This window comes from Canis aureus, chromosome X (genome assembly GCF_053574225.1).
Source record: "Canis aureus isolate CA01 chromosome X, VMU_Caureus_v.1.0, whole genome shotgun sequence".
Lineage (NCBI taxonomy): Eukaryota > Metazoa > Chordata > Mammalia > Carnivora > Canidae > Canis > Canis aureus.
Genome location: NC_135649.1, coordinates 85,612,630 through 85,636,710, shown reverse-complemented (window position 1 = coordinate 85,636,710; position 24,081 = coordinate 85,612,630). Strand labels below are relative to the sequence as shown.

At 35.0% G+C, this 24,081-nt stretch overlaps 1 protein-coding gene across 7 annotated transcripts in view; it reads left to right on the top strand.

Annotated features, from left to right (window-relative positions):
- Nucleotides 1–24,081, top strand: part of KDM6A (lysine demethylase 6A) — a 213,089-nt gene that overhangs the window by 58,071 nt on the left and 130,937 nt on the right. For all 7 annotated transcript variants that reach the window (XM_077888741.1, XM_077888743.1, XM_077888744.1 and 4 more), the window contains exons 3-4: nucleotides 7,544–7,652; nucleotides 19,547–19,596. In XM_077888741.1, coding sequence (XP_077744867.1) covers nucleotides 7,544–7,652; nucleotides 19,547–19,596 — 159 coding nt within the window. The remainder of the gene's footprint in view (nucleotides 1–7,543; nucleotides 7,653–19,546; nucleotides 19,597–24,081) is intronic.

Genomic DNA, 24,081 nt, shown 5'->3' with positions numbered 1-24,081 from the left:
GCACCCCATCTGCATGGTGTTAAATTTAGTATGACATAGAAAAAATTATTTGTAAAATAAGATAGGTGTTTTGACACAACAGCTTCTTTAAAATTTAATGTTGGGGGCAGCCCCGGTGGCCCAGCTGTTTGGCGCCGTCTTCGGCCCAGGGTGTGATCCCTGTCAGTCTGCTTAGGGCTCCCTGTATGGAGCCTGCTTCTCTCCCTCTCCCTCTGCATGTGTCTCTGCCCCTCCCTCCCTCCCTCTCTCTCCCTCTCTTTCTCCCTCTCTGTCATGAATAAATAAATAAAATCTTAAAAAAATAAAATTTAATGTTGGCCCAGGGTGGTGGTGGTGGTGGTGGGAGATACATGTGTGTACACATGCTAACGTAGAATTCATTAACTTGTTTGGCTGCTTGCATAAACAATAAAGGTTTTAGACTTAGGAGTAATCCAGCAACTTGTTGGCAGTTTAAACAGTACAGCCTATTGTGCTTTGTTGCAGCTGTATTTGGCCTTTCTTTGCCAAATATACTGAAGAGAGCAATAACAACACTAGGTAAACTAGAGAGATATAATGCGAAAGATACAAACAAGTACGGTGAAACCATATAACATTTTCCATATGTTTTCCACACGTTGTCTAAACTGGTATATTTATATATATAGTATGTATATATATATATAATATACTGTTCATATATATATTATAGTATATGGTATATAGTATATATATAGTATATTAGTATATATAGATATATATAATATATATATATGAACAGTAGTGTTTTGTGATATATATATATATAAGCAGTAGTGTTTTTGTACCACAGGTGGCTTTTAATATGAGAACTTGGTGTTTTGTTTGGGTTTTGTGTGTAATTTTTTTTGAATTATTGTTGCTTTTTATATGATTTTAAAATTAAGGTAGGAAAATTTGGTACAGAACTGTAAAGGCTAAGTTTTTCCGTGGGATGACAGGAACAGGAAGTGGTGATCATAATGCTTTTCTGCTTGGTGTAGAGGGAGCTAGTTTGTAGGAGTGTAAAAGAGAGTTGCTTATGGGGTCTTCTATTGGAAATGACTTTTGCGTCCCTAGATAGGACCTGAACTTCTGGAACCTCCGATACTGTTTGAATCCAACCTCGCTTTAGTTGTTAACTTTGACCTTTGACACAGGATTTGCTTTCTTTATGGCTCAGTTTTCTGTGAAGTAGTTTCTGTTTCATAGTGAAATTGTGAGGACTAAATGAATAAATACATGTAAAGTGCTTAGACTAATGTCTGGTACATATATCAAGGGTTCAAATAAAAGCTACCAACACTTACTAAATTATCTAGTTTTGATTTCAGTAGTGTAGTTCTGTAAGAATATTTTACAATAGCAAAGTATTTTTAATAGTTTGAAAAGAATGATATGTAAGGTACCGAGATGGTATCTTGCATGATACTATTTACTCATTAGCATCCAGCACATCCACTGAATGAAGAGTGGTAGTAGGTCCAGAGGTGGAGAAATCCTGCTGGCCAAAGCAAGACTGATAAGGTTAAATTTTGTTACACTGTATTGTGATGCAAAGGATGGTAAAAATTGGAGAGAGGGAAATAGGGTAGAGTAACAGATGTTTAAGTTCCTGTATCTTCTCTAAAATGTTAAGTGTGGGTAGCGTTAACTAGATTGTTTTTTCCTCCATCCTTTTTTTTTTTTTTTTTAAATGTAGGCTCCATGCCCAGTGTTGACCCCAACATGGTACTTGAACTCACAACCCTGAGATCAAGACCTGAGCTGAGATCTAGAGTTGGAACAGTTGACCAGGGGTCCCTCCTTCATTCTTTTTGTATGTGTTAATGATAATTTCATTAGGTGGCTGGGAAGGTTTTTTTTTTTTTTTTTAAGTTTTTGTTTTTTATTTTTATTTTTTGGTTTTGTTTTTTAAGATGAGGAAAGAGGGCTGCATACTCATTTATTTGTTAGATAAAATAATTCTTAGAGACAGTTCTAGGCTGCTCTGGAATTCCACTGTTCTAAAAACTTAGGCTTCTGTTTTCCTATGTTCCATACTCAGCTTTGGCTTCCACCATCTAGATGATTCCAGCTAGGGGGAGGAGAGGTTGAAGCAGAGTATGTCCTTTCTTTGTATGCCATTGGCCAGAATTTAATCTTATCAGACTACACCTGCAAGGATGGCTGGGGTTCCCAGTATTTATTCGTAAAAACATATGTATAATTAAACTTAGGGGTTCTATTAACAGAGAAAGAGAAGAGAAAGGATGTCAGGGACACCTAGAATCTGAAGCAAGTTGCAAAACAATGTTTATATAAATGTGTAAATATTCATACTAAAGTGGAAAAAACACATCTGCTTGCATCTCCACAAAGTAATCTTGAATATAGTAGAAGATTTTTAATGATTCTTGCTTCTGGGAGAGGCAACTGGGTAGCTGGGGTTAGTATTAGGAGACAGAGTTTTTACTATATACTCTTTAGAATTGGTGATGTGTACATTTTAACTTTTCAAAAACAGTAAACAAAAGAAGTATGGAAGTCTGATATATAAGCTCAGGAATAGATATGCCATTAAGAATCAGTAATCCTTAAGATTATCATCTTAAGTGTGTAACACTTCCTTCATTAAAGAAATGTGGTGAGTTGAAATTTCAAAAAATGATTTAGACTTGAGGTAGTTTGAAAAGCAACCAGACAAAGACATTGCTGAGTGTTTGGAAAGAGCAGGAATCGTCATTATTTATGAGACATATTACTGGGAGGGATATCAGCTTTAAGAATGCAAACAGTTTTAGAGTTCGAAGGGAGCAGGTCGGGATACTGAATTTATTTAGAAATTTGTTATGGAAATTCAAAGCAAATAAGCTAATCGTGGAATTAAGTCAGGAGAGATGCACTCACTTATATGTGTTTGTGTGTGGGTTTGTATTATATATAATATTTGTATGCTTATATCATAGAAGCCCAAGAAATCTTAAAAAAAATATATACAACTCAGAATTATATGCAAAGTAAGAAGTCTTTTTTCTAACTTCCATTAAGATAGCTTAGTAATTTATGCTTTAATTCTTTGCAATAATAGGAGCTGATGGCCCATGTAGTTTTTGACATATTTAAGTTTTCCTCTTTTCTGATTGAACTGAATTAAACTTGCTTATAAGTTATACCCATTCATTGGTCCGATGTTTGGAGCTACCCAAAGTGCAATTACTTTGATTTCTGAAGAGACAACTTTTAAAATTTTTGAGTAAAGTTTTAGCATCCCTGATGATTCTCCTCAGTTAAAACTTTGGTAAAATAATTTTCATACAATAGTTTCTCCAACCTTCACCAAAATTGTTGTCCTCTGTAAGTTACCACCTGTTAAAATATGGCACTCAGAACTGGCGTTAATGCTAGAGATCTGGTCAGAGAAGACCTTGGTGAGCTGATTATTGGTGTTGATTTGTATAATGTGATTTATTAATTTGGGTCATGAATACTTTTTTTAGTAGCCATATTTCATGGATGACTTGTTGACCTGTAGTCTGCTTAAATCCCTTAATCTTTTTGTAAGTAGTCAGCTGGCTGCTGAACTATCTTGCATATCTGTGGCTGGCTTTTAGGAATTAGGGACAGGACTGCATGCTTGTCTTTATTATATTCGGCCTAAAAGTTTTGGTTCATTTGAAATCATCTACATGGATTTTCTCTACCATTTGTATGTCCCAACTACTTTAGCTAATCTTTCAAATTGGAAGAAAAATGATTTGTTTAAAAGTTGCCTAGATTGAACAATTCTAAAATATTAACAAGTATCCTCTTTTAGCTAGGCCCTGACCAAGTTCATCATACAAGATTGTAATGCTTAGCATTTATAATGTTAATATTAAAAAAGTAAATTAGTTGTATGTCTGTGTTCATGAGCTCTAAATGTCACCAGTCAAGGTTTAGAAATAGAAGGTAATGATAATATCCCTGTTCTGGGATAACTGATGTTTCAAATAATAAAAATAAAGCAGGTCTAGAGCATAAATTATATCTAACATTGTGGAAAATGGTACTGTAATGGGAGGAAGACACTGAGGTTCTCTACCTAGCTGGGAGGATCTTAGTTTACTCTCCTTTGATTTTAGTATTTAACGATTGACTTTATTTTCATTCTCATTGTTTTTTCCAATTGGCAGTAAGGATTAGGGATGAGTAAGTTGCTAACGATAAACAACCATAGGATGTAACAGTGCTTTTTGTGAAAAGTATTGTTCATCCCCAGTGCAAGATACTTCATTATATTTATAGGCTTTTCATTTATAAACATGAGAAATTTTGCTTTCCTAATAATTTAGCATATGGATCAAATATTCAATTATTTTTAAGTTTTAAAAAATACCTAGCTCTACACTGTCCATTAGCATGTGTCTATGTAAATAGAAATAAAAATTCAGGGGATCCCTGGGTGGCTCAGCGGTTTGGCGCCTGCCTTTGGCCCAGGGCGCAATCCTGGAGTCCTGGAATCAAGTCTCTCGTGTTGGGCTCCGGGCATGGAGCTTGCTTCTCCCTCTGCCTGTGTCTCTTCCTCTCTCTCTCTCTCTCTATCATGAGTGGATGAATAAAATCTTTAATAAAAAAATAAAAAGTCAAATGAAATAATTTAAAAATTCAGTTGTTGACTTCTGCTAGCCATGTTTCAAGTGCTCAGTGGCCATGTGTGTCTAGTGGGTAGCATATTGGACAACACAGATTATAGAATATTATTATTGTAGAAAGTGTTCTATTGAATGATGTTATTCTAGACATGCATGATTTTCATGCAGATTTCTGACTATCCTTACATTAAGGTAGGGTGACTCCCAGAGGAAAGCATAATAATTCTTTGATGATTTTTATAAGAATAGAAATATTATTGGTTAATTATGAAAAAGCTAGAAAATACAGAGAAATTAAAACAAAATAGTTTCTATATGACTTTCCATTTTTAACATTTGTTTTATATTTTAGTCCCTTTTTTCCCTCTGCATGTGTGTACACGTATGGAGATGATTTTACTTGTGCACATTTCAAATAAAAAGTAAGAATATAAAAGTAACCATTTTAACAGGAAATATTTTTGCTTTGTAGAAGTTTACCTAAACTTTGTTCTAAATCTAAACTATTTATCTTTTATGTTTATAGTCTTTTGACTAAAAATGTTATTATATTATAAAAATACTGTTTCATTCTAGATTATTGTATGAGTTAGGAGTATTGGAAATTACCTTGTTATTTATTTTCCTTTAATGCTCTTTAAAAATTGTATTTGCTGTATTTAATATCAGCATTTACCTCAAACACTTCAAATAAATTAATGAAGTTTGACTATAAAATGGTGACACAAAACACTTGGAAACTTATTCTAATTTTTTGTTCATCTCATCCCATTTGATGTTTGACTCTGTCAGCATCATCTTTGACCACCAACATTAATTGGTGGAAATTATAGTTTGTTGGAAATTATTATGAATTTCTTAATGAAGCCTGAGTATATGGGTAGGCTAATTTAAAATTTGCCCGTTCTTGTTTTTACCTGGTGTTATGCTTTATGACAATCTGAGTTATGTGTAGTATTCATTTTATATGTGTTCCTTTGTTTTATGGGAAGTAGAAGATAAGGCAGTAAATGATCCACAGTAGTGGAATCAATATATGGTGAAAAAATGGAAGTAAGAGTGCTGCCATCTTTTTGCTTAGGTCATTAAATTAATTTCTTTATGTTTATATCTTGAATCTTTTTTCACTATGAAACCATATTTGCTTATAAATTAATGCTGATCAGCAGTAAGAAATTGTCAGGGAAGGATAGGAAAAGTTTCTAAGTAACCTACTAAGAGTTTAAGAAAAAAAGATAACTATTTTAATGAGTGTTTTCTATATGGTGCCATTAATAGCTTTAATATCACTCATTTAATGTAAAATTAGGAATTGTTATACTGTGGCCCAATAGTTTTGTGAATTTCTCTGATATTAAAAAGTATTGAAATAAATTGCATTTTTGTATTCTTAAGCATCTGCCAGATAGGATTATATATGCCTTAAATAAAGAGGATCTTGAAATTTCATTATAGTAATTTCTGACACTTCAGTGTAGCATTCACTCTTTTAATTATAGAGAAGCAGAATGATTAGTTTTTCATGATTGTGATTTGGTACATATGCACATGTAGATAGCTAAGAGTGAAGTAAGAAATAATGTTAGGCTTTAAGGGTAGTAGAGTCATCCCAGAATTTGCCTTGTTTATTGTAATAACGTCTCCAAACTTAATGAGTATTTAGGTATGTTCTTTGCATAGGTAAATTTTAGGATATACATTTTGAAACTCCCATCAAAGGCCCTATATTTTACAGGAGAGGAAAAATCAAAACATTTTAAGTGGGTACTTTGTTCCACCCACATCACATTTTCTTATCCCATCAAATGCTCTTGAAATAGTGGCGAAAAGGATTTTTTGGTAACAAGCTATTCTAGTTCCTTTCTTTGTGGATACCAAATCTGGAAATCTCTCAAACCTGAGATTTGAGAAATCATACACATTTCTTGATTTAGTGACTCCAGGACACATTATAAGAACATTGTAGAGTAAATCATTAGCAGGGGAATTTTGATAAAACTATTGGTAAGCTTGAAACAATCTTGTAAGAGAGATTTTTAGTTATCTAAGGATAAAGTATAAAGTAAAGAAACAATTATTAAGTACCTATGGAATGCTAAGCACTGTGATAAACACTTAAAGAAGTTTTCTGATTTGAATCCTTTTGTTAGCTCTCTAAGTGTTATTAAAACTGTGAGGTAGAGAGGATAAGTTTCCTGGGGTCTCCTGTATATAGCTAATGACAATTGGAATTTGTCAGGACTCCAGAAGTCTGTTCTTTCCATTGTTCATTTTCTCTTGCAGTCTCTGGGATCACAAAAAAAAAAGAGTAATATCCTTAAAATAGTATGTTATTTTTTTATTTGGGGAAGAAATAGTGAAAGTAATACATATATATGTATTTGAGTGAGGGTAAAATGAAGACAAGAGTTAGAGTGGGTTTAAAGGATATCATGAAAAAAAAAAGGATATCATGAGAAGACATTTGTAAGGCAGTTGGTGGTAGTTTAAATGGATAGAGGTTATGACAAAAAGTTGTTCATTATAAATGGTAGCTATTATTATTACTCTGGAGATTCTCTGAGTTCTCCTATAATTGAGTAAAGTTCTTTCTGTCTGTGGGAAAGATGGATATAATTTGTTTATATCAACAAGGACCACTGTAATAATTTAAGTGTGAAGCTTATGAATAAAGTTATCAAAATGCTCATTATTTGGAAAGTATTTCTATTTTATAGATAGGAAAAGCACTTATGCCATAACTAGTGGTTATGGCTCTTCTAATAAATTCTTAGGTATCTAAAGAATGCTGCATTGACTATGTCCGAGGTAGAAGTGAAATATATTGATTTCTTGGGTGATTGAATACAGGATATATGTATTACTTCAGGAAGGAAATACATTTTAGGGTTTCATTTTTTTTCTTAAATGTTTGTATTTTTTATTTCTAGGCTGTTCGCTGCTACGAATCTCTAATCTTAAAAGCTGAAGGAAAAGTGGAGTCTGATTTCTTTTGTCAATTAGGTCACTTCAACCTCTTATTGGAAGATTATCCAAAAGGTAATTTTTTCCCTTGTTAATTACTATTTGATTTATATATATATATTTTAAAGTAATTATAATTATTCATAGTCTACTAAAGATACTACCATTTTTATTTTTAAGAAATTGTAAGCTTGTGAACATGCTAACCAATGAGGAAGAAAAATGGGATAGATAGAAATATGAAAAGTTCACTTAACTCTACATAAATCATCAGTAAGTTGACCAGTTTAACTGAGAGCCACCTACATGTGCACTACCGTTTTGTCCTTTCTATCTTGCAAAAAAATCCCGCCCTTTAGAGGCTCTCTCATAGTAGAAAGTGAGCCATTGGGGGCATGTGGGTGGCTCAGTTGGTTAAGTGTCTGCCTTCAGCTCACTATATAATCCCAGGTCCTGGGATGGAGTCTGCTCAGCGGGGAGCCTGCTTCTCCCTTTGCCTCTCCCCCTCGCTCATGCACGCGCTCTCTCTCTAACAAACAAACAAACATAAATCTTCTAAAAAAGAGGGGATCCCTGGGTGGCTCAATGGTTTAGCCCCTGCCTTCGGCCCAGGGCATGATCCTGGGGTCCTGGGATCGAGTCCCGCATCAGGCTCCCTGTGTGGAGCCTGCTGCTTCTTCTCTCTGTGTGTCTCTTTCTCTCTCTCTGTGTCTCTCATGAGTAAATAAATAAAATCTTAAAAAAAAAAAAAAAAAAAAAAGAAAGTGAACCATGGATTGACACTTTGGAGAAGTAACAGAGACTCAGTATTTCTCTTCTTTGTCCTGGTGGTAAAACTTTTGTTTTACCTAAAAAATACTTGAATAAAAATCTAATCTAATCTAATCTAAAGGTAAGCAGTACAGAGAGATGATTATATAATGAGCTTGAGCATTGGAGAAAACAAATTTTTTATTCATTTGAAATGTTTTTCCTGTAAGAAATGAGTTAAATAACTGAAGTCAGTCCCTCAAGTTGTGTCCCTTTTATAGTACCAAGCTGCTGATGCAGACTATTACTCACTTAGGAAGAAAAAGCAACCACAGACACCACCCACTCCCCCAATACCAAAGGCAAAACTCATAGCAAAGAAAAATTGTCTCCTTATAAACAAGAACGTTTAAACCTTCTGATGATAGTAAACATCTGAATGTGGAACAGATAAATATAGTATGCTTGTTTTCTACAAATGTGTTTAGTGGGCAGAACAACAACTGGCAGGTTTCAGGGCTGGAGTGAAGGATTGTTGCTGTTTAACGTTGATGTTTTATAATGCCACTTTTGTATTAGGTTAAATGAACACTTTCCTAGTGAAAATGCAATTTGTATTTGAGACAGGTGTAATACATGGGGTTTGAAGTTAAGTTTATTTCTCAGCTCATCTCTATTTACTGCGTCATTATCATTAACATATTATGTGTATACCCCTGAGCTTTGGTCTTCTAATCTGAAAAACGAGATAAAGGGGTTTGGGGATTGATTTGTGAAACTAGTTAGTACTTAGCAAAATACCTTCATGATAATAGGTATTAATAATTATTTAACAATCTATTAGGTATTTCAGTTTAGACTGATAACTCATCTAAAGGAAACTGTTTTACAAAAAAATATGCAGAAATTCTGTATAATATAATTTTTTAATGCTGCATGTTGGAGAGCATATAGATAGTATATATATATATATATATACACACACCTATACATATGTATATATATGTATGCACACACACATTATATATATGGTAGCCTTTAAAACCTTATTAACCTAAGAACTTAGCTATATTTTCCATTTATAAAATGTCTCTAAGGGTAATGAGTCTAGGGATATTTGTTTTGGAGCTTTTCTTTTCTTTCTTTTCTTTTGGAGATAAAGTGGGGGGCATGTGGCAAACTAGCTGGCAGGAGTAATCTAATAAGATGGGAACGGAGAACAGGAACTATTAAGGATTTAAGTCCTTGAAAAGAGGTGCTCTGAGACCCATTTACTGTCCTGTAGATGAACTGGTCATTGATAGCTAGGCAGTAGATCAATTATTTGTAATAGGAAGAAGAGCAAGGTGAGAAGGACGTATATGTGTGAGAATGGATGTATATATATATATATACATACATATATATGCACATACACATACATGTTTAAACATATATATATATGTTTATTAGTATATTTTAGTATTTCAAGCTGATGGCTTTTCTTTCCTTGATTTTTTTTTTTTTATTCCTCCTTGAGTCTTTATTGACCATGTTTCCAAGTTATAAAAAAAATTCCTTTTTACATACTAATTAAGTCATCACCACCACTAGTTTATGGAGACATTTGTTACCTTAGGCTGCTTTCGCCTTCTCTTTTTGGAACCCGGTGCAAGATGAACCTCTAGCCCTAGCCAAATAGACATTTAATTTTGTAGAACAGATTATAAACTGTAATTTTTTAGGGAGTAAACATAAAACCACTCAATGAACATGTGAGTAAATTGCTCAGGTATATATATATATGTATGTATGTATGTGGGGGACTTATTGGCTCTGTTATTCTGAAGACAGTTCTTAAATTACAGTCCTGAGTCCTCTTTTTTGTGTGAAATATTCTGAGATTGGGGTTTCTTGTGAAAAACTGCTGCTACTTTCACAGCAGGAAATGGTAGAATCTCTTTTGTGTACATTTTGGACTGTATTTTTTTGTCCTTATTTGTTATTCTGCTCTTATCTTGCTTCCTGCCTTACAGGAATTCCTAAAAATTTCTGGTCTGCAGATGGTATACTTTGATTATCATTACAGTTATGGATTTATTCATTAAAAAATATTTTCTGTCCTGTCAGGTGAATTTGAAGCAGAAGGAAAAAAAGATTTTCCAAAACAGTTTTCTTAAGCCTTTCTGGTTTGTAATATGTTTGAAGAGTTTTATAAACTTTTCTATCAATTGATTTGGTCATTTGACTTCTAGGAATTTATCCTTAACAAGTAATTGGTTAGAGGATTGTAGGAAAATGAAGCCTCAGTGCACTTGGCCTATTTGTAGGTTGGATTCCTCTGGAGGGATCATGATTCAGCATACAGGATATATAGTAAGAAATGCCTTTAGGATCAGCACCTATAGAAGGTAGGGGACAAAAGATTGGATTGGAGAAGAGGGAGGATTAGACAGAGGTGAGAAATTAAGCTGTGACAGTGTTGGCCAACTCCATGGGGAGCCTTGGAGCTAGAATGGTCCTTCATAGCTATCCCAAGTTGGGCCAAGATGACCAGGCCTTTATACTCCACCCTTTTGATGCTGGATATGGGCCAGCCTGTAAGGGAGTGTGGCCTTGGGCAAGGTGGCTCTGCACCTGAGGCAGCTCACTACCAGAGGCTGTCTGCCTGCAGTACTGGAATATTGGAAAATATTGAAGTGAGATTTGAAGTGAGATTTGAATAGTTTTTCACAGTGTCTGCCATACCTCCTTGCCATTCCTAACCCCAAAGCTAACCCATTAACCTTTGCTGAACCAAACAGCTGATGGAGCTGTTAGATTGCCTTAAGCCATAGATGGAGATAGGGTGATGATTTCTCTTCTTTGGGTTGGAAAACAGTGAGACACAGAACCCTGTACTCTGAAGGACAAGCATATATATTCTTGCAAATATATGTGATGGACCTTAGGAGCAATATAAAAGAAATTATATCTAAGTATCTGTAAATGTGTGTGGCAAATTATAGGTAACTATAATCACTAAGTTAGTTACTTAGAAAATTTAGTAGCAAATTACCTCAGAGTACACATCAAAATTATTATTATTTTTTTTAAAGATTTTATTTATTTATTCATGATAGTCACACAGAGAGAGAGAGAGAGGCAGAGACATAGGCAGAGGGAGAAGCAGGCTCCATGCAGGGAGCCCGATGTGGGATTCGAACCCGGGTCTCCAGGATCGCGCCCTGGGCCAAAGGCAGGCGCTAAACCGCTGTGCCACCCAGGGATCCCCACATCAAAATTATAAAAAGATAGAAATTATAAGGTGTAAGAGACTTGGAAGATAGTAAGAGTTCCTAAAGCAAAATAGTTGAAGGAGATTCAGTAATTACTCATTCTTGATATTAACTTGGAAACCCTGAAAATCAAAAGTAGTTTATGTTTGTGGGGAGCTAGAAGTTTTCTCTGAAATTCCTGCCAGTAATCGATTTCTCTCCCTTTCCTCCATCCTTTAAGTAATTTGTCATTTTGTTGCATTGTCTGTCACTTTTGGACAAAGTTAATTTTGGTCGTAGTTACTCAGGGGTTACAGCTGGCTAGCAACTCACAGCAAGAGTTGCTAATGTGAAGAAGTCTTCTGTCAGTTGGTGAGCTATCTGTCTTCTCTTTGTCTCTCGTGGGTGCAATGACATTACTCCATCCTAAGATGTATTAATGTATGAGAACATAGAATGCATCTTTTCCAGTAATAGATCTTAAGTTTGGCTTCTTCAAAAATTATCCCCCCCTTATTTATTTATCTCGATCCTTTCATGGTTCTGCTCTTTATTGTTGTAGCTATTAGAACTGAAGATTGTGATTTTTTTTTTTTAACTTTAAAGATTTGAGAGAGCCAGCGAGCATGCAGGCATGCATGCGTGTGTATGCGTGGGGGGAGGGGCAGAGGGAGAGGGACAATGAGAATCTCAAGCAGACTGCCCACTGAGTGTGGAGCCCTATGTGACCCTGGGCTGGATCCCATGATTCATGAGATCATGACCTGAGCAGAAATCACAAGTCAGGCACTTAACTGACCAAGCCACCTGGGCGCCCCTAAAGGTTGTGATTCTTTTAAGAGTGTACTCTTTGTTTAAAACTCCTTTCAGAAAGAGAGTCATTGGGAAGTTTGCATAACATATATTTTTGCTATACAGTGCAAATTTGTGTTGAGATAATAAAATAAAATGAAATAAAAATCCAAAATACTGACCTATACATCCATATAATATTGATAGAATGAATATTACAAATCACTCTGAAAACCTGTTACATTCAAGGTGATTATTAAATGCATTGGCATTACATTCACAATCAATGCCCCCTATTTCTTCGTATAATTTCATTTGAATGTATTCAGTGGTTTTCAAACTGCTTGATATATAAAGTCACCAGTACCTCCACTCCTTCCATTGCAATTTGAGAATCACTTTTGTTCAGTTCACTCATGGCCTAGAATTAGAAAATTGAGAAGCATCCAAGAAAGCAATATAGTGACCATAGTCCAGGTTGTCAGAAGCCTATATCTAGGCAATAAGCACAAGTTCTAGTAGCTTCTAGAATCACAGAGCTGGAGCAGAGCACGTTGAAGGAACACAAGGAGGACGTGTACTTTGTCTCTTGTGGTAAGCCAAAAGTGAGATACTAAAGACCTTGAGGACTAGGTTTTTTTTTTAAGATTTTATTTATTTATTTTAGAGAGCAAGAGTAAGAGTGAGTAGGGAGAGGAGCAAGGGGAGAGGGAGAGACTCTCCAGCCGACTCTGTGCTGAGCATGAAGCCTTATGTGGGGGATTGATCCCATGACCCTGAGATCCTGACCTGAAACCAAGAGTCAGATGCTTAACTGACTGCGCCCCCCCCCCCCCCCATGCCCTGGGTATATTAATTTAGTAATGACTAAGAAGTAGTAGTAAAGCTGAGATTTCAGTATGTGCATTAATTTGGCTTGAAGGCCTCAGTGAAGGTGCAGTAAAAGGATTATTTGTTTCTTTGCTTTTCCAAGTTTGCTTAAATCCTGTAGTATTAAATCTTTGCAAATGTGTGGAAGAGAGGGGACATGGGAAGAGAGATGGATGTGATTCACAGTGTTTCTCAAATGTTAGCATGTATATATGTTAATGCTACATAAAAGAGAAAAGATGTGTTTTAGGTGATCAAGATTTGAGAAGGCAGCAAGGTGCTAGTGAGCTGAGTACATCATTCATTTATATAAAATGAAAGTTAATATAAGTTCTCTGAGATATCATTTATCCCTGGATATAAATATAACTTTTTAGTCTAGCCTCAGAGAACAGAATAAAATAAAGAAATCTGTTGACTTAATTACTTTAGTCAACCACAGCCTCTTCTGGCCTAAAGATGGCAGTCAGTGCAACTGACATATTCAAAGAATATCAAAGAAGGACATGCTTTTCTTTCTTTCCTTTTCCTTCCATACCCATAGACTCCTCCACTAGCAGCTAACCTGCAGTGTTACACATTGGGCTAGGGATGAAAAGAGAAAGAGAAATGCTGAGTTTTGCCTGCAGTTAGTACCTAGTCTAATATCAAGAGTATAGACTGAATTGTAAATCCTTTCCTTCCTTGCATTTCCATCACATCTAACTCTGAAGAAGGCTCCCTTATTTCTGGCAAGTCTTATCACCTTTAATCTACATCGTTATTTTTTTTCATCCTATGCTGCATATATGGACTTGTCATCAGGCACACCTTCTTTCTCTTGTTTTGACAATCTTAACTCAAAGCCATACTTCCAAGCATGCTGGTACCTGATACCTATATATCGTTCTTAACTGTCTTTACTCCCTCACTGTATTTCTCTAGAAAGAAACCGCTCTTTATTTAATTCTAAACAATTATAATACGGCTGTGGACTTCTCTTTCTATTCTTCAGTTACACCTTACTCTTTGACTGAAAAACTCTTTAGGCTGCTTGTGACCTATAAGGAATTAACTTGAATTAAATGCCTTGATGTCTCTTCATCATCAGGGAAATGTAAATCAGAACTACAATGAAATATCACCTCACACCGTCAGAATGTCCAAAATCAAACAACACAAAAAATAATGTGTTGGTGAAGATGGTGGAGAAAAAGGAATCCTCGTACATTGTTGGTGGGACTGCAGACTGGTGCAGTGACCCCAGAAAACAGTATGGAGGTTCCTTAAGAAGTTAGAAATAGTGGTGCTTGGGTGGCTCAATAGGTTAAACATCTGCCTTCAGCTCAGGTCATAATCCCGGGGTCCTGGAATCAAGCCCCACATTGGGCTCCCTGCTCAGCGGGGAGCCTGTATCTCCTTCTCCCTCTGCCTGCTTCTCTGTCTACTTGTGCTCTCTGTCAAATAAAAAAAAAAAAAAAAAAGAACTACTCTATCATCCAGCAATTGCACACTGGGTATTTACTCCCAAAATACAAAAACACTAATTCAGAGGAATACGTGCATCCCCATGTTTATTGCAACATTATGTACAATAGCTAAACTATGGAAGCAGCCTGAGTGTTCATCAATAGATGAATGGATAAATGTGTGATATGTATATACAATAGACTATTATCCATCCATGAAAAACAATGAAATCCTGTCATTTGCAACAACATGGTTAGAACTAAGGAGTATAATGCTGAGCAAAATAAGTCAGTGAGAGAAAGACAAATACCATATGATTTCGCTCCTGTATGGAATTTAAGAAACAAATGAGCACAGGGAACAAAAAAGAGAGAGGCTAACGAAGAAACAGACTCTTCAACTATAGAGAACAAACTGATGGTTACCAGAGGGGAGGTGGGTGGGGAGGGAGAGATAGGTGAAATAGGTGATGGGAATTAAAGAGTACACTTATCATGATAGAAAAAAAAATAAAAGAAAATGAAAAAAAAATGACTTAATGTCCCAGTCTCTTATGAAGTGGTGAGAATGCAGATTTACCTAAAACTGCTGCTTTTCCTACTATATCCTGTTACCTTCCTGGGGGCCCTCTTTTGATAATGTTAACCATCTCCCAGGTTATCATAAGTACACTTATTTTAACATTTGTATGAATAATATGTTCACTGTTTAAAGAAAAATATTAGAAGATATATAACCATAAAAGGTAAACAGCCTGAGAGCAGGAGCCATGTGTTTGTTCACATCTCTATTTCATTGTATCTAGCTTGGTGCTAGCCGCTCAATACTTAAGAAACATTATATAAATGCATTAATGACCCAGTGGTATTTTACCATCAAGAGCCACTTGTTTTTAAAGATTTTTGATGCAAATCTTTAGAGACTTTTCTATTACAATAAATTTTCAACATTTGAAATTGAATTAAACTCTGTAACTTTCTTTAACCTAGTGTATCATGTTAATTTCTCCATCTGAGAAACTCACTTTGTAAATTTCAATTTCCTGTGTAGTATCTATTTTATAGGTAGAAGAATTCTTTATTGGATGTGTAGACTATTTCTATCTTTTTTTGGTACTGACATAATCACTATATTGTCTATCCTTGTAGTTAAAGCTTTGTACACATCCATATTTATGTTTTTAGAAGGAATATCTTAATGTGGTAGGCTTACTGAGCAAAAAGTACATATATACACACACCGTTGATCCATGAACAGCATGGGTTCGAACTGCAAAGGTCCACTTATATGTGGAATTTTTTCAGTAAACACACTATAGTACTGTAAATGTATTTTCTCCTAAGATTTTATTTTCTCTAGCTTACTTTATAAGAATACAGTATATAATACATGTAATATACAAAATATATGTTAATCAACTGTTTTTGTTATGGTAAGGTTTTAGGTCAACAGTAAGCTATTAGGGAAGTTTTTGGGGAGTTTAAAGTTATGTGTGAATTTTCCACTGTGTTGTGCAAAGGTTAACTATATTAAAACTTTTGACAGTGCTAAATTATGCTACAAAAGTTACTAATTTATAGCACTAGTAGAGTGATAAAACTGCCTATTTCCTTAAATTTTGGGGATTTTTGAATATTCTATCATTACTGAATATTACCATTGTTATTTAATTTTATGATTTTCACATATGAAAAATTGTAGAGCATGAATATGAAGTTAAAGGACAAATGACTATGTGTAGTGCCCTCTCGCATCTGTATAGGTGATTCTTTTATCCTTGATAATTTCCTTGTTTGTTTCCTCTTCTGTTTTCCTGAGGTAAAGGGCAAAATAAAGGAGATTGTGTGAGAAAGATTACAGAACACTTAAGTTGTTATAATAGTTAAATTTAACTTGCTTTTCATTGTTATCTTTTGCATTTTTTTAGACCCACCTTTCCTGTTAGTACTTTGCCAGTTTAATAATCTTTTAAATTATATTTTTATTTTTTTAGTCTAAAAAGCCTAAATGGGCTTATTTAAAAATAAAATAAAACTCAAAATTATGAAAAAAATAATTTGAAGTCTGTTCATAAATGCAGTTGGTTCCCATGATTAAAAAGATCTGAACTTTGGAAATTGGTTTGTAGAGAGTAGATATTAATATGTTTGGGCACACCATTCTTTAAGTGGCAAAAGAAAATACAGTCTTGCCTGAAGTAATGTTAAAAAGATTTCCTTGTGGGATGAAGAACCAATAGAGAACTCAGGGATCACAACGTGAAGACCAGTAAGATATATGCTACAGGCATTGTGAAAAAGGTTTTAAGCATTATGAGGATATCCAAACAAATGATTTCCCTTATTCTCCGTTAAGGACTTTAGAAAAGTCTTGTTACAGTGGATTAGGAATTCTTTTTCATGGATATGTAACTGACTTAGAGGTTCAAAATGATGACTTTGCTTTGGTTAAAAGGATTTCACTAAAGAGACTCTGGTATTTAGAGTTGTAACGATTTATTTGGATTAGGAATCATAAAATATGTTGAGATCTTTTCTTAAAATAGGATGCTAGGCCTAATGGGGTAAAGTAGAATTGGAAAGGTAACAAATGCTCATGGAAGGAATGTCTCATTTACAAATCTGTGCTTGCACTTTGGAGCATTTAGTTTTTTGACTTTGATTTTGAAGGTTCATACTTATTTCTTGGTTCACCATACAGTAGTACGATGCCATTTCTCCCAGGTGATAGTCATATAGGCTTCTTGTACCTCCTGTTTCACTTACTTTGGAGGATGTCATACGATCTCTTTAAGGGCTCCTCCCAATTCTAAAATGGGAATTTTATGAAGTCATGTAATATATATCATTAGGTTATTGGAAACATGCCTTCCAAGGTTGTTGGAATTCTAGGACATCATTAAAAGGGCAGTCCAGATTTAATATGGTGAATGCACAAAATTGTTAGGGACCCAGACTTGTGTTGGTTAGGATGTTTTTAGGCACAAAAGCAAAGACCTGATTCTAGCTTACCTAATAAGCAGATTAATTGCCTCCCATAACTGGAAGTTCATAGGGGAGTTGTGTACTAGGCCTAGTTTGAGGTCTAGAAGTATCCAACTACTTCCATTTATTTGTTTCCTCTGCTATCTTCTACAGACTTCATATTAAGAGTAGTTCCCTTTGTGGTGGTATTTAGTGATATACAGGTTTCCTTGTTCACATCCAGCAGTATAGGGAGAATATCCTTTTTTTTTTTTTAAGATTTTATTTATTTATTCATGAGAGAGAGAGAGACAGAGACACAGACACAGACACAGACACAGGCAGAGGGAGAAGCAGGCTCCACGCCAGTAGCCCGATGTGGGACTAGATCCTGGGACTCCAGGATCATACCCTGGGCCGAAGGCAGGCACTAAACCGCTGAGCCACCCAGGGGTCCCCCAGGGAGAATACTTTTCCCATGACTGTCATTTATAAATGGGTGATGAATTCTGGATACAAACTTTGTTTGACTATTCTCTTCCAGCTAGAATAAGTTGGATTGCTTTTCATCTTAGAAGACCGTTAATCAGTGATCTTTATGAGCTAGCGACAATCATATGTGAAGAACTAGAAAATGCAGGATGGTTTGCAATCAACTTTTTAAATCAAAACTGGACATATTTCTAAATGCCCTTCCTAGGATAGGTTGGTTGGCATCATCTTTATGCCAAAAAAGAGGAATGTTATTTAAATAATTTACTTGTTTAGATATGTGTTGATGTTTTTGAGTAATGCTTCTCCAATTTGATTATGTTTAGAAAGTTCTCTGTATTGTAATTATATATATTTTGGCTGTTGACTGATAAACACTATGAAAGCATTACACATGCAGTTCTAGAGAATAGTCATTTGCATTTCCCCCCTATTTTTATCAATATAAAATTTTATTACACTTGTTAAATCTTTATTTGAAAAATCAGTCTTTTTTTTAAATTGAGGTATACTTGATGTTTAATGTTAGTATCAGATGTTGTATAATGTAATGATTCAATATATATATTGCACAATGAGCACAGTAAGTCTAGTTATCATCCATCACCGTACATAGGTAAAAAATTTTTTCTCGTGATGAGAACTTTTAAGATTCACTCGCTTAGCAATTTTCAAATATGCAATATAGTATTAACTGTAGTCATCATGCTGTACATTACATCTCCATGACTTTTTTTATTGCTCACCAGATTTTTAAAAGGACTCTTTTTTCCTACCAATTCTAATGTGTGTATATACTTTTTAGTTTACTTTTTTTTTTTTTTTTTTTTAAACCTCCTCACTGAGGTTTTGGATTGACAGGAACTATAGTTTTTTCCTCAGCCTTTCATGCCTCGGATTTAGGGGTATGGGATGTCCTATTGGAATTGAGTTGGAGTAAGGTAATTGTGGGCTATATATTTTTTTGTTGTTGATTATATGAAGGGAAACATCACAAAAGAAATACTCCTTTTGCTTTGAGGTGGTTAATCTCTTGGTCATTCTTAGAAGTGAGAATCCCTTGTGGGAACAACCTATCACATTCTGAAGTAGCCTTGAAAAATCTTAATCCTTTTATCAGATTTGGTTTGTGTGGAAGACCATTGTTGATTCAAGAGATAGCCTAGATTCTGTTCAAGATTAGGTCTGAGATATGAACGGTTTACATCTTTGAACTCCTGTATATTTGACATTTGCTATTATGTCTGACTGTGAGGAGGGTGAGGCCCCAGTTTTCTAATTGTTTGGTCTTAAATATCACTCTGTTTTGGAAGGTGGTGGGTATGATGGGAAGCTTGTTATGATGTTTCTTAACACTTGTGTTATTGATTTTGAAATGGAACATAATTGTGACTCATACTTATTTTCCCTCTTTCAGCATTATCTGCATACCAGAGGTACTACAGTTTACAATCTGACTACTGGAAGGTTAGTGAACATTTGCATGTCTGTTGCCTATTTATTTTTTGGGTGGATTACTACTGGTTATGCTCAAAATAAATTGTGCCCTTTTTTCTTTGTTAATTACTTAAAAACACTACTTAAAGAAAAGCGATTGGAAAGGAAAATGTTCTTTTTATTATCCTGTATGAACCACCTTGTGTTTTATTAAAAGAGATAGATTACTCTGACACAGTTTATTGGCCAAAGATGATCCTAAGTTTAAGAATTTAAAAGCAAGTAAAACCAAAATGATTCTTTTTTTTTGTCTTAAGTTGGTACCAGGGAATAAAGGAAGGCTGAAGATGGGTGTATAAGATTGAAAAGGCAAGGAACAATGGGAAAATTTTAATAGAAATCTTTCTTAGTACAGTCTCTGTAATTGGAGCTCTGAGGACAGCTGAACCTAACCATTTTTAAAAAGATTTACCTAAATGAAGAACTGTACATAACAATAAGTCCTATATTTTCTTAGTTTAAGCAGTTCATAAAGTTACCTGGACAGGTTAATCTTCACATTGTGTTTATTTTAAGCGGTTTATTGTTTTGTTTTGTTTTGTTTTTTAAAAGATTTTATTTGGGAGAAAGAGAAAGAGTATGCTAGTGTGCATGAGGCAGAGCATGAGCAGGGGGAGGGGGCAGAGGGGGAAGTAGACTCCTTGCTGAGCAGGGAGCTGGAAGCCTGGCTGGCAGCAAGGCTCAAAGCAGGGCTGGAGGTGGGGCACATGTGGGGCTCCATCCCAGGATCCTGCGATCATGACCTGAAATGAAGGCAGGCCCATAACCGACTGAGCCACCCAGGCACCCCTTAAGTGTAAGTTTATTGATGAGTGGGGTTTCTTTATATAAATTGCCATTTCAGATTTTTAAGGTGTATTTTATTTTTCCATCACCTAGTTTATCTTTCTTTTTGATATGTAGAAGATTAAACAATATATTTTGGTAATTTAAAAATGTGTTGAAAATATCTTTTCCAGTCTGTGGTTTACCTTTTTTTTTTTTTTTTTAAGATTTTATTTATTTATTCATGAGAGACACACACAGAGAGAGAGGCAGAGACACAGGCAGAGGGAGAAGCAGGCTCCATGCAAGGAGCCCGATGTGGGACTCGATCCTGGTTCTCCAGGATCACACCCTGGGCTGCAGGCGGCGCTAAACAGCTGTGCCACCGGGGCTGCCCTACCTTTATTTTTAAAAGCTTACTGAAGAATAATTTTTACATAGCATAAAATTCAACTGTTTTAACTATGCAGTTCAGTGACTTTTAGTAAATTTTCAGAGTTGTACAACCATAACCACAGTCTTATTCTAGGACATGTCCATCTCCCCATAATGAAACCTCATGCCCAACCTCTGGCAGGTATTGCTCTACGTTCTGTCTCTGTGTATTTGTATTTTCCTGGATATTTCATATACATGGAATCATATCACATGTGGGGTTTTTTTGTGTGTGTGTGACTGGTTGTTTTCACTTAGTATACATTTTCAAGGTTGATCCTTTGGCAGCATGTATTAATACTTTATTTCTTTTTATTATTTAATATTTCATTGTATGGATATACTATGTTTTATTCATTCATTAGTTGATGGGCATTTTAGTTGTCACTTTTTGGCCATTGCAAATAATGTCACCATGAACATTTGTGTCGTTAAAGCTTTGGGTGGGCATGTATTTTCATTTCTCTGGGGTAGATGGCCAGGAGTGGAATTGCTGAGTTGTAGTATAAATCTAAGTTTAACATTTTAAGAAGCTGTTTCCCCGAGTGGCTATAATGTTTTTCATTTTCACCAGCAGTGTATGAGGGTTTCCATTTCTCCACATCTTGCCAGCACTTGTAATTGTTCAGTGTTTGAGGGTAGCCATCCTAGTGGGTATGATGAAGTAGCATCTTATTATGGATTTTATTTCCACTTACCTTTTTTAAAAAAATTTTTTAAAGATTTTATTTATTTATTCGAGAGAGAGAGAGAGAGAGAGAGAGACAGGCAGAGGGAGAAGCAGGCTCAATGCAGGGAGCCCGGTGTGGGACTCATCCAGGGTCTCCAGGATCCCGCCCTGGGCCAAAGGCCACGCTAAACTGCTGAGCCACCGGGGCTGCCCTATTTCCACTTTCCAAATGACTGATGATGTTTAAGATCTTTTTATGAACATATTAGCTATTTGTATATATTCTTTGGTGAAATGCCTGTGCGAACCCTGTGCCCATTTTACCTTTTTTTTTCTTTTTAAAGTAATACGTTGTCAGAGTTCTTTATATATTCTGAATATAGTCTCTTATCAGGTATGTAATTTGCAAAGATGTTTTCAAAGTCTGTGGCTTGTATTTTCAATTTCTCCGTATTATTTTTTGAAGTGCAGTAAACTTGAATTTTGATGCTTTTTTAATCAACTTTTTCTTCTATTGCTTGCGCTTTTTTAGTGTTGCACTTAAGAAATCTTTGCCTAACCGAAGGTTATGAAGATTTATTCCATAGTTTATTCAAACCAGTTGCTTCATTATTTGCCTTTATATATAGTACTGCAATAAATAGTAAAAGTATCTTTTCATATTTTTGTTAGTGATTCTTTGGTGTATTAAGTCCTTTATAAGGGTTAAGTGGTACAGCTCCTTTGGGAGTACTGATTGCCCCTTGGTCTTAACCAAGAAAGTTGACGTCAGCATGCTGTTTGTCAATCTGATAGGTGAGAAATGGGTGCTTATTGCTGTTTTAATTTGCATTTTCTTAGTTGTTAGTGAGGTTGAGTTTTTTGAAATTAAAGTTTAAAGACTATTTCTTTGAAGTATTTATTCATATCTCTTGCCCAATTTTCTATTATTGGGCCATTGTTTTATATAGCTATATTTTGTAGGAAATATCTATCCTTTATCTGTAATACAAGTTGCAGTTTGTCATTTGTTGTTTTGCTTTGCTTTTGTGTATTTCTTTTTGCCCATGCAGATGACTTTTATTTCTTCGTAGTCAAATTTATCAGTCTTTTCCTATTTTGAGTTCTAGGACAGGTTTTTTTCTTTGTCCTAGGTGTTAGAAAAATTCAGCTTCATACTCTTTTAGTACTTGAATGGTTTTTATTTTTTAATTTAAATCTGATCCATTTGAGATTTAATTTATCCTTGATTTATAGTGTAAGGAACATCTAAGTTTATCTTTTTCCTAATGGCTAATTATCCTAACACAATGTATTGTTAAAATCTATCTTTCCCTCCACTAATTTGAGATGTTGCCTTAATTGTACGTTAAATTTTGTGCAATTTTGTCCGCTTACGGTTTTTCTGGTCTGTTTTGTTCATCTGTTTATGAACTGATTACCATACTCTTTTACTTAGATTTTATATTTTAATATATGGTAGCACTCTGGCATCCTTTCCCATTGTTCTTGTTTTTAGGATTTCCTTGACTGTCCTTACTTGGTGTTTTTTCCAAATAAACTATGTAACTAAATTGTTTAGCTCCACAAAAATGTGTGGTAAGTTTTTTCCACCAGCTTTTTTGAGGTATAATTTACATTATTTTAAGTGTATAAGCTTACTATGTTTGAGCAGTTTATATGAGGTTGTGTAACCATTACTACAATTAAGATACAGAATGTTTCCATCACTGAGTGTTCCCTTGTGCCCCTTTACAGTTGATGCCCATTCTTGCTTGACCCCCGGTTCCAGGCAGTTAGTTATTTGCTTTCTATCTCTCTAGTTTTGCCATTTCTAGAATGCCTCACAACTGGATCCAAGCAGCATGTATTCTTTTACTTTTGATGTCTTTCACTTAGTGTGCTATTTTTAGTCCATGTTGTATCAGTATTGTGTGTGTGTTTTTTTTTTTTTTTTTAATCTTTAAGTAGTATTTCAGAGATTGATTCTGCCACAGTTACTACATCTGTCAGTTTGTGTTGTGTCCAGCTTCAGGTAAATATAAATGAATTTCTGTAAACATTTGTCTTCGTGTGGACATATGTTTTCATTTTTCTTGGTATATGTACGTAGGATTTGGAAATGCTGGGTCACATTGCACTTGTAGGTTTAACTGCTAAGCTGTTTTCCAAAGTGGCTGTACCATTTTACATTCCAACTTTTGCAACGTTTGATTTCCCGTTTTACATCTTGGCTAGTACCTGGTATTGTCAATCTCTTTTACTCTAGCCATTCTAGTAGGTGAGTAGTGGTTTTTCTCTTTGGCTTTATCTGCATTTTCCTAATGATAGTGATGTTGAGCCTCTTGTATGTACTATTGGCCTTCCTATACTTTCTTTTGTTAATTTACCTGTTCACGTCTTTTGCTCATTTTTAACTTCTTTTTTTTCTTAATTGAGTTGTATGGACTATTTACATATTCTGGAGGAAACCTCTGTCAGATACTTGTTTTGGAAATATTTTCTCACAGTCTCACAAAATGGCTTGCCTCTTTGTTTTCTTAATTGTGCCTTTGAAGAGCAAATCTGAAACTAGTCCCTGTATTCAAAATGCAAGGAGAGACCAG